Source organism: Balaenoptera acutorostrata, chromosome 3 (assembly GCF_949987535.1).
Source record: "Balaenoptera acutorostrata chromosome 3, mBalAcu1.1, whole genome shotgun sequence".
Lineage (NCBI taxonomy): Eukaryota > Metazoa > Chordata > Mammalia > Artiodactyla > Balaenopteridae > Balaenoptera > Balaenoptera acutorostrata.
In genome coordinates this window covers 172,319,319-172,338,819 of record NC_080066.1, presented here as the reverse complement: position 1 = coordinate 172,338,819, position 19,501 = coordinate 172,319,319, and the positions used below count along the sequence as shown (strand labels likewise).

General features: G+C 42.4%; 1 protein-coding gene across 9 annotated transcripts in view; it reads left to right on the top strand.

Moving 5' to 3' along the window:
- Nucleotides 1-19,501, top strand: part of LOC130707500 (cyclin-Y-like protein 1) — a 54,399-nt gene that overhangs the window by 8,458 nt on the left and 26,440 nt on the right. For 3 of the 9 annotated variants that reach the window (XM_057542228.1, XM_057542221.1, XM_057542217.1), the window contains exon 1: nucleotides 10,733-10,973. In XM_057542228.1, the coding sequence (XP_057398211.1) occupies nucleotides 10,748-10,973 (226 nt within the window). In that variant the 5' untranslated portion in view covers nucleotides 10,733-10,747. Of the gene's footprint in view, nucleotides 1-114; nucleotides 241-634; nucleotides 785-10,732; nucleotides 10,974-19,501 lie in introns of those variants that run through there. The other 6 variants (XM_057542220.1, XM_057542219.1, XM_057542218.1 and 3 more) reach the window with 6 other exon arrangements.

The window sequence follows — 19,501 nt, the reverse complement described above, 5'->3', positions numbered from 1 at the left end:
CTCCTGTAGGACAGAGGACAAGTCTGGGGCAACAGAGAGGTGCCCCTGCCCTCCCCCCACCAGTCCATCATAAATCAGGCAGAGCACTTCTGATTTTCACACTCTGTTTCTCAGAAAGATAGTGGTGTCCTTGGCTCTGCACCTAGTGTTCCCACACTGCCTCCAAGATGTCAGCTAAAGCCATAGAGAGTGGGGGAGGAGATGCCACTGACCCCTTCCGGCCGGAATCCCCCTCTGATGGTGAGTGCCCTAGGGAAGCTCCAGAGGGCGGGGTGGCCCAGGGCTTGGGGTGCCTGAACCAGGGCGGAGGGGGTCTGGGTTCTGGCCTGGAGCTGCCACCAGGTGCACTGTGCCCCATTAGGTCTCTAATCTCCTGGGCCTCACACTCCTGCTCTGTGAAGTCTGGAACCTGCCAGCTCCGCGTTGGTGCTGGGTCTGCCTCTCTCTGTCTTCTCCTTGGGTTCACCTCCAAGCATCTTTGTCACCTCTTAGCACAGCTGCCATTGAGGTCCCCTCCCAACATCAGAGTTCTTGGGAGTTTCGGGAGATGGTGGAGGGCGCAGTGTGGGGCCTCTAGTCCCTCAGCTGCCCACCCTGCTGGGAGCTCCCCCACCTCTTTTTTTTGTTTTTCCAGAGGAGGATGAACCTTCCCAGTCATCCAACCAGACCTCTGATGGTTCTCCTGGCAAGCCACCACAGGGGCCACCCCAGGGGCCAGATGGATCTGGCTCTGACCCCAGAGACCCACCCAAGGATGGAGGCAGCAGTTTCTCCCGTAAAGCAGGTAACTGATCCCTGACCATCAATCCACGGGCCCTCACCCAACTCCCCACTGCTTAGTTCAGCCTTCTGAGTTGTCAGTGTCAGGCCCACGTTCCGGATAGAATCGCTGACACTCACATTGTCAGAAAAAGGGCACGGTATACATGAGAGATGAAAGAAATGACGCTCTAGAATCAGAGGAGCCACACTTCAGGACTTGGCTCTGCCTCTGACTTGCTGAGTGACCCAGAACCAGTCACTTGCCCTCTCTGGGCCTTGAATGGTTTGCTTTTAAGCACAGTGTAGGATGAGGTCCCTCTTAGGGCTTTCCCAGAGCCAGATCATATTCTGTTAGGAGGGACGGAGGTGCTGCTCAGGCTCCAGGGCAGCCGGCAGGCGCAGGCTCAGGCTCAGGCACGGCTCCTTGCCGGTTAAGTCCACTGGCCGTGCCCGACCTTTTGGCCCCATAGCACCCAAGGCGGGTGAGTACCATTTCTCCATTTTCGCTCCTCCCGTGATGCCCCAGGGCCTGGTTGTTAAAGTCCACCCAGGACACACCCTCGCAGAGCAGTGTCCCGTGTAAGGGTGGGGCTAGCCTGGGGCCAGGGCAGCAAAAGACACAGGCTTTTTGTTTTATTTTGGGGGGGGGCCCATAGAATACACACAGCATTAAATTTACCAAGGTAACCATTTGTCAGCGTGCAGTTCAGTACTGTTGACTATATTCGCATTACCATGCAGCCAACCTCCAGAACTCTCTTCATCTGCCCAAAGTGAAACTCTGTACACATTAAACATTAACTACCCATATCCTCCTGCCCCCAGCTCCTGGCAACCACAGTTCCTTCTGGCTCTAAAAATTTGACTAATCTAATCTAAATTCCATGGAGGTGGTATCATACTGTGTTTGTCTTTTTGTGACTAGTTTATTGTACTTAGCATAAGGTTCCCAAGGTTCACCTGTCTGTCAGAACTTGCTGTGTAAGGCTGAATGATATTCTATTGTGTGTATATACCACATGGTGATCATCCGTTCATCCGTTGATGGACACTTGGGTTGCTTCCGCCTCTTGGCAATTGTGATCAATGCTGCTGTGAACACGGGGATGTAAATATCTCTTCAAGACCCTGCTTTCCATTTCTTTGGATATATATCCAGAAATGGGATTGCTGGATCATATGGTTTTCTATTTTTAATTTTCTCAGGAACTGCCGTACATTTTCCATAGAGGTGATGGTGACTAGGGTGGCAGTGGTGGAGCCAGAGACAGATTGGAGTCATGCAGCCACAAGCCAAGGATTGTTGGCAACCCCTAGACAATGATGCTAGAAAGAGGCAAGGAAGGATCCTCCCCTAGAGCTTTCAGAGAGAGCCTGGCCCTGCCTACACCTTGATTTTGGACTTCTGACCTCCAGAACTGTGAGGGACCATGAGAGAATCAACACAGTTTGTGGTAGTTGGTTACAGCAGCCTCAGGAAACTAATATGGGCAGACCTCATTTTATCGTACTTTGCAGATACTGCGTTTTTTACACGTTGAAGGTTTGTAGCAACCTAGCATTGGCAGATATTGGTTCACATTTTTAGCAATAAAGTATTTTTAAATTAAGGTATACTCCGTGTCTTTTTAAACAAAAGGCTATTGCACATTTAGTAGACTAGAGTATAGTATAAACATAACTTTTATATGCAGTGGAAACCAAAAACTTCACGTGATATTCGCTTTCTTGCGGTGGTCTGGAACCGACCCCTCAGTATCTCTGAGGTGTCCCTGGACAGAGATTGAAAATCCCATTGTGGTTGAAGGCTGCATTAGAGTCAGAGTCTATACAAGGAGGAGGTGGGAGTCTCTAGGGGGGTGCTGGACATTGGTAATAGAAAGGGGGCAGTTTCTGTTAGTGACAGGGTCTAGGGCAGCACCGTCCAATACACCTTTCTGTGGTGGTAAGCATGCTCTCTGCGTGATCCAGTATGGTAGCCACTAGCCACATGTGACTATCGAGTCCCTGAAATGTGGGCCGTGGGACTGAGGACCTGAGTTTTAAATTTTATTTCATTTTAATTAACTAAGATTTAAATAGCACACATGGCTAGTGGTTCCTATAGTGGCCAGCATGGGCCTAGTGTATGACCTTGGGTGTGTGTGGCAGAGAGTTCAAGATCTTTGGAAGTGAGGCATGAGAACTTCAAGGCCAGTTTGTTGGAAATATCATCTGTGCAGAAACGGAAACCCTCAAGACAGGTCAGGGGTACTGATGGAGAGAGAGGTGATGGTGAGCCATGAGCTGCAACCTTCAAGAAATGACTGCAGGTCTGAGCCTGATTTCGTACCTTCTCTCCCTTGCCTGGGACCAAGGCTCCTCTTTGTGGGGAGCTGGCTGAGCTCACTCCTGCAACTCCTGAAATCTCCGAAACTCCTGGTCCCAGCTGCCCCAGCACCCCAGTCCCTGCCCCTGTCATATGTCCCTGCCAGCCCCAAGAGCTCTCAGCAATTCAACATGGTCCAGGCATGCTCTGCCCCGTGGTGCCAGGGGCTTCAGCCACAAGGCAGGATACACACAAGGAGCAGGGTGACTTCTCTATTTTTTTTTTTTTAATTTTTGTATTTTATTTTATTTATTTTTTTATACAGCAGGTTCTTCTTAGTTATCCATTTTATACATATTAGTGTATACATGTCACTCCCAGTCTCCCAGTTCATCCCACCAGAACACCCCCCCACCACTCTCCCCGCCTTGTTCTCTACACTTGTATCTCTATTTCTGCCCTGCAAACTGGTTTTTCGAGGTTCCACATATATGCGTTAATATACGATATTTGTTTTTCTCTTTCTGACTTAACTTCACTCTGTATGACAGACTCTGTATGACGTAGATCCATCCACGTCACTACAAATGACCCAATTTCGTTCCTGTTTATGGTTGAGTAATATTCTATTGTATATATGTACCACATCTTCTTTATCCATTTGTCTGCTGATGGGTATTTAGGTTGCTTCCATATCCTGCCTATTGTACATAGTGCTGCAGTGAACATTGGGGTGCATGTGTCTTTTTGAATTATGGTTTTCTGTGGGTATATGCCCAGTAGTGGGACTGCTGGGTCATGTGGTAATTCTATTTTTCGTTTTTTTAGGAACCTCCATACTGTTCTCCATAGCGGCTGTATCAATTTACATTCCCACCAACAGTGCAAGAGAGTTCTCTCTCCTCCACACCCTCTCCAGCATTTGTTGTTTGTAGATTTTCTGAGGATGCCCATTCTGACCGGCGTAAGGTGATACCTCAATGTAGTTTTGATTGCATGTCTCTAATAATTAGTGATGTTGAGCAGCTTTTCATGTGCTTCTTGGCCATCTGGATGTCTTCTTTGGAGAAATGTCTATTTAGGTCTTCTGCCCATTTTTTGATTGGGTTGTTTGTTTTTTGTTAATATTGAGCTGCATGAGCTGTTTATATATTTTGGAGATTAATCATTTGTCCGTTGACTCATTTGCAAATATTTTCTCCCATTCTGAGGGTTGTCTTTTCATCTTGTTTGTAGTTTCCTTTGCTGTGCAAAACTTTTAAGTTTCATTAGGTCCTATTTGTTTATTTTTGTTTTTATTTCCATTACTCTAGGAGGTGGACCAAAAAAGATCTTGCTGTGATTTATGTCAAAGAGTGTTCTTCCTATGTGTCCTCTAAGAGTTTTATAGTGTCCGGTCTTACATTTGGGTCTCTAATCCATTTTGAGTTTATTTTTGTGTATGGTGTTAGGGAGTGTTCTAATTTCATTCTTTTACAAGTAGCTGTCCAGTTTTCCCAGCACCACTTATTGAAGAGACTGTCTTTTCTCCATTTTATATCCTTGCCTCCTTTGTCATAGATTAGTTGACCATAGGTGTGTGGGTTTATCTCTGGGCTTTCTATCCTGTTCCATTGATCTATAGTTCTGGTTTTGGGCCAGTACCATATTGTCTTGATTACTGTAGCTTTGTAGTATAGTCTGAAGTAAGGGAGTCTGATTCCTCCAGCTCTGTTTTCTTCCCTCAAGACTGCTTTGGCTATTTGGGGTCTTTTGTGCCTCCTACAAGTTTTCAGGTTTTTTGTTCTAGTTCTGTAAATAATGCCACTGGTATTTTGATAGGGATTGCATTGAATCTGTAGATTGCTTTGGGTAGTATAGTCATTTTCACCATATTGATTCTTCCAATCCAAGAACATGGTATATCTCTCCATCTGTTTGTGTCATCTTTGATTTCTTTCATCAGTGTCTTATAGTTTTGTGAGTACAGGTCTTTTGTCTCCCTAGGTAGGTTTATTCCTAGGTATTTTACTCTTTTTGTTGCAATGGTGAATGGGATTGTTTCCTTAATTTCTCTTTCTGATCTTTCATTGTTAGTGTATAGGAATGCAAGAGATTTCTGTGCATTAATTTTGTATCCTGCAACTTTACCAAATTCATTGATTAGCTCTAGTAGTTTTCTGGTGGCATCTTTAGGATTCTCTATGTATAGTGTCATGTCATCTAAAAACAATAAGTTTTATTTCTTCTTTTCCAATTTGGATTCCTTTTATTTTTCTTCTCTGACTGCTGTGGCTAGGACTTCCAAAACTGTGTTGAGTAATAGTGGTGAGAGTGGACATCCTTTTCTTGTTCCTGGTCTTAGAGGAAATGCTTTCAGTTTTTCACCATTGAGAATGATGTTTTGCTTTGGGTTTGTCGTATATGGCCTTTATTATGTTGAGGTAGGTTCCCTCTATGCCCACTTTCTGGAGAGTTTTTATCAGAAATGGGTGTTGAATTTTGTCAAAAGCTTTTTCTGCATCTATTGAGATGATTATATGGTTTTTCTTCTTCAGTTTCTTAATATGGTGTATCACATTGATTGATTTGCGTATATTGAAGAATCCTTGCATCCCTGGGATAGATCCCACTTGATCATGGTGTATGATCGTTTTCATGTGTTGTTGGATTCTGTTTGCTAGTATTTTGTTAAGGATTTTTGCATCTATATTCATCAGTGATATTGGTCTGTAATTTTCTTTTTTTGAGGTATCTCTGTCTGGTTTTGGTATCAGGGTGATGGTGGCCTCATAGAATGAGTTTGGGAGTGTTCCTTCCTCTGCAATTTTTTGGAAGAGTTTGAGAAGGATGGGTATTAACTCTTCTCTAAATGTTTGATAGAATTCACCTGTGAAGCCATCTGGTCCTGGACTTTTGTTTGTTGGAAGATTTTTAATCACCATTTCAATTTCATTACTTGTGATTGGTCTGTTCATATTCTCTATTTCTTCCTGGTTCACTCTTGAAAGGTTATGCCTAAGAATTTGTCCATTTCCTCCAGGTTGTCCGTTTTATTGGCATAGAGTTGTGTGTAGTAGTCTCTCATGATACTTTGTAATTCTGCGGTGTCCGTTGTAACTTCTCCTTTACATCTCTAATTTCATTGATTTGAGTCCTCTCCCTCTTTTTCTTGATGAGTCTGGCTAAAGGTTGATCAGTTTTGTTTATCTTCTCAAAGAACCAGCTTTTAGTTTTATTGATCTTTGCTATTATTTTCTTTGTGTCTATTTCATTTCTTTCTGCTCTGATCTTTATGATTTCTTTCCTTCTACTAACTTTGGGTTTGTTTGTTCTTCTTTCTCTAGTTCCTTTAGGTGTAAGGTTAGCTTGGTTATTTGAGATTTTTCTTGTTTCTTGAGGTAGGCTTGTATTGCTATTAATTTCCCTCTTAGAACTGCTTTTGCTGCATCCCATAGGTTTTGGATCATCGTGTTTTCATTGTCATTTGTCTCTAGGTATTTTTTAATTTCCTCTTTGATTTCTTCACTGATCTCTTGGTGAAGAGATTTAGTAACGTATTGTTTAGCCTCCATGTGTTTGTGTTTTTTACGTTTTCTTTCCCTGTAATTGATTTCTAATCTTACAGCACTGTGGTCGGAAAAGATGCTTGATATGATTTCAGTTTTCTTAAATTTACCAAGGCTTGATTTGTGACCCAAGATGGGATCTATCATGGAGAATGTTCCATGTGCACTTGAGAAGAAAGTGTAATCTGCTGTTTTTGGATGGAATGTCCTATAAATATCAATTAAATCTCTCTGGTCTATTGTGTCATTTAAAGCTTGTATTTCCTTATTAATTTTCTGTCTGGATGATCTGTCCATGGGTGTAAGTGAGGTGTTAAAGTCTCCCACTATTATTGTGTCACTGTTGATTTCCTCTTTTACAGCTATTAGCAGTTGCCTTATGTATTGAGGTGCTTGTATGTTGGGTGCATGTATATTTATAATTGTTATATCTTTTTCTTGGATTGATCCCTTGATCATTATGTAGTGTCCTTCCTTGTCTCTTGTAACATTCTTTATTTTAAAGTCTATTTTATCTGATATGAGTATAGCTACTCCAGCTTTCTTTTGATTTCCATTTGCATGGAATATCTTTCTCCATCCCCTCACTTTCAGTCTGTATGTGTCCCTAGGTCTAAAGTGGGTCTCTTGTAGACAGCATATATATGGGTCTTGTTTTTGTATCCATTCAGCCAGTCTATGTCTTTTGGTTGGGGCATTTAATCCATTCACGTTTAAGGTAATTATCGATATGTATGTTCCTATGACCATTTTCTTAATTGTTTTGGGTTTGTTTTTGTAGGTCCTTTTCCTCTCTTGTGTTTCCCACTTAGAGAAGTTCCTTTAGCATTTGTTGTAGAGCTGGTTTGGTGGTGCTGAATTCTCTTAACTTTTGCTTGTCTGTAAAGCTTTTGATTTCTCCATCAAATCTAAATGAGATCCTTGCCGGGTAGAGTAATCTTGGTTGTAGGTTCTTCCCTTTCATCACTTTAAGTATATCATGCCACTCCCTTCTGGCTTGCAGAGTTTCTGCTGAGAAATCAGCTGTTAACCTTATGGGAGTTCCCTTGTATGTTATTTGTCGTTTTTCCCATGCTGCTTTCAATCATTTTTCTTTGTCTTTAATTTTTGCCACTTTGATTACTATGTGTCTCAGCGTGTTTCTCCTTGGGTTTATCCTGTATGGGACTCTCTGCGCTTCCTGGACTTGGGTGGCTATTTCCTTTCCCATGTTAGGGAAGTTTTCGACTATAATCTCTTCAAATATTTTCTCTGGTCCTTTCTCTCTCTCTTCTCCTTCTGGGACCCCTATAATGCGAATGTTGTTGCGTTTAATGTTGTCCCAGAGGTCTCTTAGGCTGTCTTCATTTCTTTTCATTCTTTTTTCTTTAGTCTGTTCCGCAGCAGTGAATTCCACCATTCTGTCTTCCAGGTCACTTATGCGTTCTTCTGCCTCAGTTATTCTGCTATTGATTCCTTCTAGTGTAGTTTTCATTTCAGTTATTGTATTGGTCATCTCTGTTTGTTTGTTCTTTAATTCTTCTAGGTCTTTGTTAATCATTTCTTGTATCTTCTCAATCTTTGCCTCCATTCTTATTCCGAGGTCTTGAATCATCTTCACTATCATTATTCTGAATTCTTTCTCTGGAAGGTTGCCTATCTCCATTTCATTTAGTTGTTTTTCTGGGGTTTTTTCTTGTTCCTTCATCTGGTACATAGCCCTCTGCCTTTTCATCTTGTCTATCTTTCTCTAACTGTGTTTCTTGGTCCACAGGCTGCAGGATTGTAGTTTTTCTTGCTTCTGCTGTCTGCCCTCTGTTGGTTGAGGCTATTTAAGAGACTTGATGGGAGGCTCTGGTGGTGGGTAGAGCTCTCATTTACCAGTTTTATTTTACATAGGATGCCTCATTTACTAAAACCATAGATTCCAAGTTGCTCCATGAAAAATGTGATATTCTTAGCTGTCAACATTAGGGAATTTCCCCAATCACATGTTTAAATTGATTTAATGTGTTATTTTTGAAAACATAAGTTGGGATATCACAAAATGGACTTAGCCTGCAGAGGCCTACTTTCAACCAGAGAGCTCCATTTCCATGTTCCGCTTAACAGAACCCAGAATGATCTTCCTTCCCAAACCTCTTCCTTTTCCTGCACTATCTAAGAAAAAGTAACCACACTCTACATAGTTCCCTAAGCCAGAACCCTAGCAGCCATTTTTGCTTCTCTTTTCCCCTTCCCGCTCCATATCTAGTCACTGAGCACTTCTATTCTACCTCCCAAATGACCTCAGATCCTTTCCCTCCACTCCAATCTCTGCCACTGCCTTTAGTTTGAACCCTCACTCCTCTCTTAGATGAATATAAAGTCTCTTAATGGGTTTTGTTGCTTCCATCAGTCCTACTTATTCTCAAGCGTGACCTCACTACAAACCACCTGATAGTGACTCCTTAACTTCACAACATTCAATGGCTCTCATGTTTCTGGGAAGAAAACCAAGCTCTTTACCCCAGCATCTACTTGGGGTTAATAGATCTAGGTTTGAATTTCAGGTTTAAGTACTTTGCAGCAGTGTGACCTCAGACTATTGGGCTTTCTAAGCCTTTGTTTTCTCACCGTGCCTGAGGTCACTGAGGGCAGGACTATTTTTCACACACGGGTGCCTGGCATGTAGGAGGGACTAATCAATGTTGAATGAAGGGAAAGTATTTTAAAATCCACATCAAAAAATTGTTCCTCCTTAAAAAACGAAAATCCTGATACACTATGCCACTTCCAACCAAATTTGACTTCTACCTTTATTTTCTGATGATCACAATAAGGTGCCTTTGGGGATCCACACAATCAGGGATCAAATCCTGGCCACACCCCTGAGCAATCATGTGACCTTGGGAACGTTACTTAGCTTCTGTAAAATCTGTAAAATGAAGGTTTCTGAGGATTTTGTTCCCGAGGGTTAAATGAGTACCTCACTTGGAACGGGGGCGGGCGCATAGTGTTTGCCAAATGTTAACTATCGTTATCATCTTTATCAAATCAAGACCGTGGTACTTCACTTTGTGACTCTCAAGTTTGTATGAGAAAATCGTGCTTTATGCGTTGTTGTTGGCTAAAGTAGGGAAACCTGGAAACTCCTGCCGTGGAAGAGAGAAACAGGCGAGAAAAGCGAGTTGCTGAATCCCAGCGCCTCAGAGGTGGGAGGGAGGAGTTCGGTACCTAATTTACTGATGAGGAAGTGGAGGGGTGACGTGTCCTCGAGTCTCATTCAAGACACAGCCACAGCTCTTTATTGAGAGTAGGACCAGGGCCCCGGGGGTTGCTATGGTTAAACTGTAGGTGGAAACTAACACTCTTTGGAAGGCAAGACCGGAGGAGCATTCAGTTATAAAAAACGGTCAAAAATTGGGGTGAAACTAAGTTCGTTGAGCAATACATCAAATGAGTCAACTGTCGACCCGGTGAAACCGAGTTGCTAACTGAACTGGCATTTTAGGAACAGGGGCTTTCTACAGAGCCCACTGACTCAGGACGGCTTCGATTAACAAACTCCCGCGGCGCTTCCCGCAGGACTGGAAAGCTTGGAGCGCGAGAGATGAATGGAAACCAGAGTCCGGGGCGCGCCGCTCGGGGGGGCGGGGCAGCCGCGGGCAGGGGCGGGGCATTGTGAGTCACATGCCTGCGCTCTGAGGGAACTCTGGTCGTGATTGGCCCGTCGTAACCAGGTGACCGAAGGACACATTCCGGTAGGCAAGGGCCGGCCGGGCTAGCTACTTTCAGTCGGGAGGCAGCGGCGGAAGGAGGAGGAGCTCCGGCTGCACTCTCTCCCTGCAGTGGCTGCGCGTCTCAGCACTTGTCTGGTTCCCACCCCTTTTAAATAAGCCGGTCTGGTCACCGCCCTCACAGACTAGTTGGCTCCGGGGAGGCGGCGGCGGCGGGGGTGCGGCCGCCCCTGCCGCCCCTGCCCGGGGCCCGGCGGCTGGGCAGACAGGAGAGCGGCGGGCGAAGTCGCGTCTGCATGTGCGGCACAGCCCCGGCATAGCCCGGGGCTGCCAGTGCCCGCCGCGCCATTGTTGGGGGAGGGGGCGGCTTCTGAGCTCGGCGGAGTCGGGGGACGAGCGGAGGCGGCGGCGGCGAGGAGTGAAGGCGCCCCATGGGGAACTCGCTGTCTTGTTGCCTGTGCCCCAATGCCAGCCCCAAGTTGGGTCGGCGCAGGGGGTCAGCGGAGCCGGACTGTGAGTCTGAGGTCTACAAGGCGGCGGCCGGGAACGCGGTGGCAGTAGCTCCGGCGGCGGCTACCGTGGAACCCGCCGAGTTGGATTTCGCAGGTGGCGAAGGCCACCACCTGCAGCACATCAGCGACCGGGAGATGCCCGAAGGTAAGAAGCGGCTGGCGCGCCTCGCCCCTCGCGGGGTAGGCGCCATCTGCTCTCGGGCTTACCTCTGGCCTCCGCCGCCCCCAGGGTCCCCCGGGAGGGAGACGCCGCCTAGGGCTCCTTCTTGCCCGGAGTTGGCTCTCCCAGGGCTGGGCACCGGGGACGAAGGCTGGCTCTGCTTGGCGTCCCCACCCCTTATTCTTTACCAGTCGCGTCCGGCCAGTCTCCTTCCCTCTTCCCTACCCGAATGCCCAATTCTTTCCCCCGTTCCCATTTCCCAGCCCGGCCTGAGACCCTCCAATCCGCAGCCCTTCCTGTTCGTGGTTCTATTTAACATCTCGTGGGACTTAGCAGAGACTTTCTGGTGTATTCTCTCTTTTCTTAATGAAAACTTAAATACTCTAACTTCGGCGTATCCATCCCGTCTCCCTGTCCAGATGGTACCTAAGCGAAGGAACTAGGTAAGGGCCTGATGATAGACTTCTGTTCGTTAAGGTAGTTGATACTCGAGACAATTAAGACAAACATTAGAGGATTTGTCATTTAAATTCAAAATAGAGATGGACAGAGTCAGTGTGGTGTTCTTAACTAAAATTCTTTGGATTTTAATGTTTTCAGTCGCCCTGATAGAAGCTACTTTATCCCTTCTAACTATAATTTGAACACGATAGGAAAGAAAATGGTGGGAGAGGGGCTTAAAATAACTGGGAACGGTGTGAAACGTTACTGCCACGGCTGCAGAGAATAGTTGTTGGGTTTTTTTTCTTTACCAAAGGAGACCCCATGGAGTTCTGATTACTTTTAAATTCCCACTTTGACACAAGTATGTCTTCAGCTGCACAGCCTTAACCGACTTCTTTTGCACGTTGCCTGTTGTAAGGGAGGGGTGAGGTGGTTCCTGAGACTGCTGGACAGAAGTTTCAAAGGAGAAAAAACAAATTCAGATTGTCATTTGTAATATAAAGGTTTGGGAGTTAACATACCACATCCATCCTGCAGAAAAATGTCTCCATGGCTCCCTCCTCCGCCCCCCCCCCCCCCCCGCCCAGTAGAATACTATTCAACTTTAAGAATGTTCAGGTAAAAGTTCTGAAGACTAAGTGGCTGGGGGTGGGTGTTGTCGGGGAGGAGAGGAGAGAGAGAAGAGAGGAAATGTTTGATTTTTGCCTCTAGAATTTTGGAAAGGGATGGCTCTAGGTTAAAAAAAAAAATTTCTGGGTAGCATAGTGGCACTTTAATAAAGACTGTTCTTTGAAGTATAAAACATTGTATCATAAAGATGTTAAAGCCCCACTGGCCCATTTGTTTCATTGAAATGCCAGAGATTATTTCATTATTTCATAGACGAAATGTCTTACAGCTCTTCTATTTAAATTTTAGTTGGGTTTATTTAATTTCTTTAAAAGTTAGAATAATTAAGCCTGTGGATTCACCCTTATGATGGACGTGGCTTTGTAAGTGGAAAGTACTCCCTTTTCAGAATAGTTAGATATTGTGAAAGAATGAGCACATTATGTGAATTAATTGTAGCTTTAAACACAAAGCATGTAAGTACTTGTGAAAACTGCTCTGCTTGTTGCTATAAGGTAAGCCTCTAAATGATTTTTAAAAACAGTTAGTAGTTGGCTAGTGTAGGATGAGAGACGAAAATTGGACCTTTATAGAATTCTTTTCAGATTTACAATGCATTTTCTTGTGTATTTCACTTGGCCCTTCCATCTACAAATAAGGCCCGTATATATTCTCCCTCTGTTGCCGATGAAGAAGCCAAGACTTGGAGATCTGAAATGACTGTGTAACACAGCTACTGAACAGAAGAGACAGACTTGGGAGGTGGTAGATATGCCAAATTCAGTTCTTGGGATGCTTAAGAAACTGTTTAGAGTGCACCTTATATTTTATAATTTATCCATAAGTTAGGCCTATCTCAGCATACTCCAGTTTTGATTATTGCCATTCCAGTTTATTGTACACAACTCAGAAGCAACAATTACCTCTCCATTCTCTGTCTGTACATACATTGCAATGGATATGAATAAAAGTAGAAGTCATGAAATAGCCTAAATTTATCAGTCAGGTAAACACGTTGATATAATTTAAAGAGTTTGTTCTGGTGAAATCCAGTTGAAGCCGAGAATGCCCTGGACAGAGGGACATTAGGGGAAGCTGGTAAGCGGGCAGGTAAGGTACTAAGCATTTAGCATACGACTATGTATGATAAGGAAGGAGTGCTAAATCAGGAACTGGAAAAATAGAGTTCATGAGTACAGCATTTACTTTTTTATGTTTAACATGATTGTTAAAATTTCATTTCAATTTGTCTTTTTTGGGGGGGCATTCAATAAAGTGATAAGAGAAACCTGAATTTCAGCATTTGCCTATTAATTAAGTTTCCATAGAAACAAGGTCAGAACACCAAATATAAAGTACAGGCACATTGGAAGTTTGCTCTTAATGTCTTTATTTCAGACAATTTTGTATCAGTTTCCCTGGAAACTGAGAAATACCTACTCAGATATAAAACATTTTGGCTTTTCTACAGGGAAGAATTATTTGGTTACTTAGAGAAAATCGTACATAAATGATGCTCTGTCTTGTTCTTCAGAAACATTGGAGAAGAACATGATTTCTTCAAGCCATCTCAAAAAAGTAACTCCTAAGAACGTAGTATAGATTTCAGATAGACTCAAAAGAATTTTTTACTACTTTGTCTTTAACAGTATATCTAATATAACTGATGGTAGTGTCATAATAGAAAATAAGATGCTACGGTCCTATTATCTGATTTTATGTTTATTCATCAACTTTTCATACAGCCTTTATGTCTGACCTTAGGAGCTTTGCTAATTTTCTGGTGAAAGGTGCTCTCTCAAGTGAGCCCTACCTCCCATCCCCCTGAAGAGTGGGTAGGGTAGGAATTGGCAATATGATGTGGAAAAACCTCTGAGCAACAGATCTTTCCTTTTTTTGGTGACAGTATTAATAAACGTTTGATGTAAAAGATTTAGAAAACACAGAAAAGTCCTTCACTCACACTCAGAATATCCAGAATTTTTATTAATATTTTGGTGTTGATTCTTCCTGAACCTTTTGTATGCATATAAACATAGCACTGTGTTTATTTTACAAAGATGGGATTGTTCTTTATGTGCCACTTTGTAACTTTTTGTTATAAACAAAAGTAACAACATGAAGCTCCTGGAACTGTGCTGACACCTAGAGAGTGCTCCAGGGTGATGTATTTCCATGCAACTGCGCATAGCTCTACAGCCTGCCTTTTACCAACTGTTTACTGTGCCATCGAATGGTTGGCGCATAATTCATTTACCCAGCCTTTATGGTTGAGCATCTTTTATAATCCCATTATAATGCTTTATTCAGGGGACACAGATAAAAACTGATGCATTGTATTGATACTTCCCTATAGCATTCTGATTGTACACTTTGTCTTACGACTTAATTAAATTCATAGGGTGAGTCATTTTGTAGTAAAGGTATTTTTTTTTAATGGCTGAAACATTTATATTAACATATTTCCATACATATTTCCATACAAATACAAATATAAGATTTTTAGAAATTTCATGTAATGTCTGAAACATTTATATTAACATATTTCCATACAAATAACCCAATGAAAGTTTAGTATTAGTTGTTTTGTTTGTTTTTTTATACTGCAGGTTCTTATTAGGCATCAGTTTTATACACATCAGTGTATACATGTCAATCCCAATCGCCCAATTCAGCACACCACCATCCCCACCTCACCGCAGTTTCCCCCCCTTGGTGTCCATATGTCCATTCTCTACATCTGTGTCTCAACTTCTGCCCTGCAAACTGGCTCATCTGTACCATTTTTCTAGGTTCCACATACATGCATTAATATACGATATTTGTTTTTCTCTTTCTGACTTACTTCACTCTGTATGACAGTCTCTAGATCCATCCACGTCTCAACAAATGACTCAATTTCGTTCCTTTTTAGGGCTGAGTAATATTCCATTGTATATATGTACCACAACTTCTTTATCCATTCGTCTGTTGATGGGCATTTAGGTTGCTTCCATGACCTGGCTATTGTAAATAGTGCTGCAATGAACATTCGGGTGCATGTGTCTTTTTGAATTATGGTTTTCTCTGGGCATATGCCCAGTAGTGGGATTGCTGGGTCATATGGTAATTCTATTTTTAGTTTTTTAAGGAACCTCCATATTGTTCTCCATAGTGGCTGTATCAATTTACATTCCCACCAACAGTGCAAGAGGGTTCCCTTTTCTCCACACCCTCTCCAGCATTTGTTGTTTGTAGATTTTCTGATGATGCCCATTCTAACAGGAGTGAGGTGATACCTCATTGTAGTTTTGATTTGCATTTCTCTAATAATTAGTGATGTTGAGCATCTTTTCATGTGCTTCGTGGCCGTCTGTATGTCTTCTTTGGAGAAATGTCTATTTAGGTCTTCTGCCCATTTTTGGATTGGGGTGTTTGTTTCTTTGATATTGAGCTGAATGAGCTGTTTATATATTTTGGAGATTAATCCTTTGTCCGTTGATTCATTTGCAAATATTTTCTCCCATTCTGAGGGTTGTCTTTTCGTCTTGTTTATGGTTTCCTTTGCTGTGCAAAAGCTTTGAAGTTTCATTAGGTCCCACTTGTTTATTTTTGTTTTTATTTCCATTACTCTAGGAGGTGGATCAAAAAAGATCTTGCTGTGATTTATGTCAAAGAGTGTTCTTCCTATGTTTTCCTCTAAGAGTTTTATAGTGTCCAGTCTTATACTTAGGTCTCTAATCCATTTTGAGTGTAGTAAAGGTATTTTAACATTAAATGTTCTTTTCCCAAATTAAAGTTACCATTGATTTTTCACTGAACATTAGATTTCCTCTTTTAGATTTTCGTGGTTCTTGGTAACCTGTCTTGTGTCTTTGATTCTGAGTAACTAAACTACTACTCTACGAGATCTGAAATTAACTCTGGTCTTAGGTGACAGACACATCAAAAGACAGCATTAGAAGAAATCTTAGATGATGTGGGAAAATTGGGAGAAACTTAACTGGTTTTGGGTACACTGAAACATGATTATTAGGCACCATTCCAGAGGCAGGACAAACAGTGGTTAGACAAGACAAAACCCGTATCCTAACTCAGGTCCTTACTTTCTAGAGGTGCCTGGGGGCTGACGACACAAGAATAACATCAGGTAGTGAGAACACTAAGAAAGAAAATGAAGGTGTAATGGGCTGGGGAGGAGGACAGTTTTACAAGGGGTGGTTAAAGACAGCTTCTCTCCTTAAGCGACCCATGAGCAGTCCTAAGAGAGCCATGTGAGGCTGTGGGAGAAGAGGCTTCTGTGCAGTTCCTAAGAAGGGAATATGCTTGATGCGTGCCAAGGACAGAAAGATGGGTGGCTGCAGCTGAGTGAATGAATGCCAGGAGGAATATGGGGGATTAAGACCTTGTATGCCTAGTGGGCCTTGACAAAAAAATATGAATTTTAGTCTCATTGTAATGGGAAACCATTGAAGGATTATATGCAGGGGAATGATGTTAATTCTTAGAAAAAGGGAAGGGGGGTAGAGAGGGTGGAGGGAGATCAGACCAGCTACTGTGTGAGAATAGACTGTAAGGGTGGAAGGAAGCAGAGAGGGAGACCAGTTAGGAGGCTGGTGCGGTAGCTCAGGTGAGAGCCAGCAGTGGCTTGAACAAAAAAGCGATATTAATAAGGGTCTAAAATAGGCTGTAGTATATAGATTGCTCTTGCATTTCATTTGATTCTCACCATGTTCTGAGTTAGGTAGTGTAGGAATTCTTCTCTTAGGTATAAATTGAGTTGTCCAAGGTTTTAAAAATGAGTATTGATAGAGAGTAGGACTGTAAATTCCAAATGCATGGCATATAGGAAGAGGATTTATTGTTGACATTATGTGAGCTTCTTTGGAATACTACCTTTTTTCTCACCCTTTGTTGTTGTTGTTGTTTTAGTGTATTAAAGTAATAAAACTTAAGAGTTAAAACAGTAACACTGCATAATGTGAAATGAAATGAAGGTAACTTGCAACCCAGAAAGGTTCTTAAAAGTCCAAGAAACTGAGTAAAGTACTCTTTAGAAATATATAAAGCCAGGTGTACTTACCTATGTGTCACCTCTCAGTCATGATCACTGTACCACTGAGTGAGGATTAAAATAAGGCAAAACTGAGAACCAGGGTAGAGGCAGGTACAGAAGCAGTTGGAAACCAGAGCTGGGAAGTTGGGAAGCCAGGATTGTCAGAAGCTAGGGAAGCAGGGTCAAGGCGTGGGTGAGCCGTAGCCTGGCAGGTGCAGGAGCCTGCTGTGTCCCCTCTGGTGAGGCAGCCCAGCTCAGGGCTGGCTGGCAGGAACTCCCTGACTGCGGTGGCAAGTGTGGACTCAAAGAGATGAAGTCATCAGTTTACATGGTAATTGTAAAGATTGTAATGTTTGTATTATGAGCCATAAAACTACTACACTGTCCAGTGTAGGGATGCTCGGGCAGGTCAGTAAGTGCAGTGGTTACCGTTAAGTAAACTGGTGCTCAGCAGCTGCCCAGAAACTGCTGACGTCGCCTGTTTCTTTGGAAGATATTGGAACCAATATGTTGATATTAATCGCTTTCTGAAATATGCTGCTTCTGTCAGATGCTTTCTTGGTCACTTCCCTCTCCCTCTAATATTTTAACAAGGAAAAATCATTTATCGACAGTTTGATAGCATAGTTTTTAACACTTTTAGCCTTCAGTAGCGCATTTCATTTGTTCTAAGTTGCCTATGTTTTCACACTTTTAACAACTGCAATTGAGATGGATCTTAACAACTGGTAGAATCTTAGGTTGGAGGAAAAACAGTATTCAGTGTCGGTGGTGTTTTACAGGTTTCCTCTGAGGAATGTTTACATTAAGACCGAGTTTAATTTTTTTTTAATCATACTTTTTCTACATCGACCTATCATGCTGTCAAATAAGTTGCAATTTAAATTGATAATACAAAAATGATGGGTCTTAAAATACAGTTTTAATCATAACCCCTAATCATGAGCTCAAGAATAGTTCTCCTGGGTAAAACATTCTTAGAGGTTTCTAAAGAAATAACTTTCGGAAGAATCCATGTAATTTCCTGAATGCACAGTAATTTCCTGAAGTCTCTAAATTACTGTGTGTGCATGTGGTGGGGAGAGGGATGAGAGGGATGGTGGGTGGTAAAGCTTTGCTTAATAGTCGGCAGTCTTACCTTTGTGATAGTGAAGAGTGTGGTAGGTTTTATCATAGTCTCCTTAGGCTCTTGGGAAGATAGTTAATGGGAAGTGCAGAAATATTGTGTGTATGTATGAGTTTACTGTCTAATGGCTCACATGTCCATTCTATAAGATAGTGATGTGGTATTTTTCATTAGCAAAAAGTGCAAGTTATATAGAAAATTGTTAGTTATATAGGCTATAAACAAAAGATTAATATTTTCTGAAAACCTCATGCAAACTGACAGCAGTAGGGCCCTGGTGTTTACAGTACATTCAAATGATAGGCCAACTCACCAAAGTGGAAATGACACTGATAACTGTGGGAAAATGGTCAAACTGTGTAATCAAAAGAAATACAAATTAGATCTACAGTGAGGGTCCTCATTCATATCAGTAGGAATTTTTTTTTTTTTTTTCAAGTATCCAAAGCAAGGGTAGGAACTCAAAATGTCATGATTGGTAGCATTATACCCTAATGTGCCCCCCACCTTCTTTAGGAAGCAATTTAGCATTGTACATGGAGCTGTGAAAGTGATCTAACCTTTTGGCTTAGTCATTCCACTTCCGAAGATCTTTGCTAAGGAGATAAAACCATTATTTTAAAAAACTATGTACATGAAGATTTTCCTCATAATATTTTAAGAATAGAACTTTGTAAGCACCAATCCCCAGCAATAGGGGATTGGCTAAGTCCAGTATAGGAATAACACTTGATGGGCCAGTGTGTATTCATTAGACAATAAATATGCAACAGTGGGGTGGAGAGCGCTTGTTAGTAACAAGAAGACATAAATTGTACACTAATTAGAGCTTTTTTTAACGTATAAGAAAAGCAACTAAAAGTAACGGTTGTGAATCATTGTGTGTTAATGATTGTGAATGGTTGTGTGTAATTTTTAAACAGAGCATCGTTTTGTCTCATGCAGATTTTTGCTCATGATATTTGTTAAAGGAATGAGCAAGTGACTTTTACCTTTCCCCACCTTTAGTGTGATCATCAGTACTGCTGATTAACCAGGTCTCCTTCAGTTGCAAGTTAAAAGAACATCACAGAGTTAAGCACTACTTGACCCAGGAGTTAAATGATCTCCTCAGTTCTGCTCTCCTCTGTTGATGTCTCCTGAAAAGCCTTTCCCCTCATGATAGCAAGGGGGGTGTCCAGCAGCTCAAGACTAGCTAAGGATCCTAGAGTACAGTTCTGCCTTTCTCTTTTCTTGGGAAGTCCCAGGACAGCTGTGATTGATTGGCCGGTCCTGGGTCCTGTGCCTACCTTTGAACCC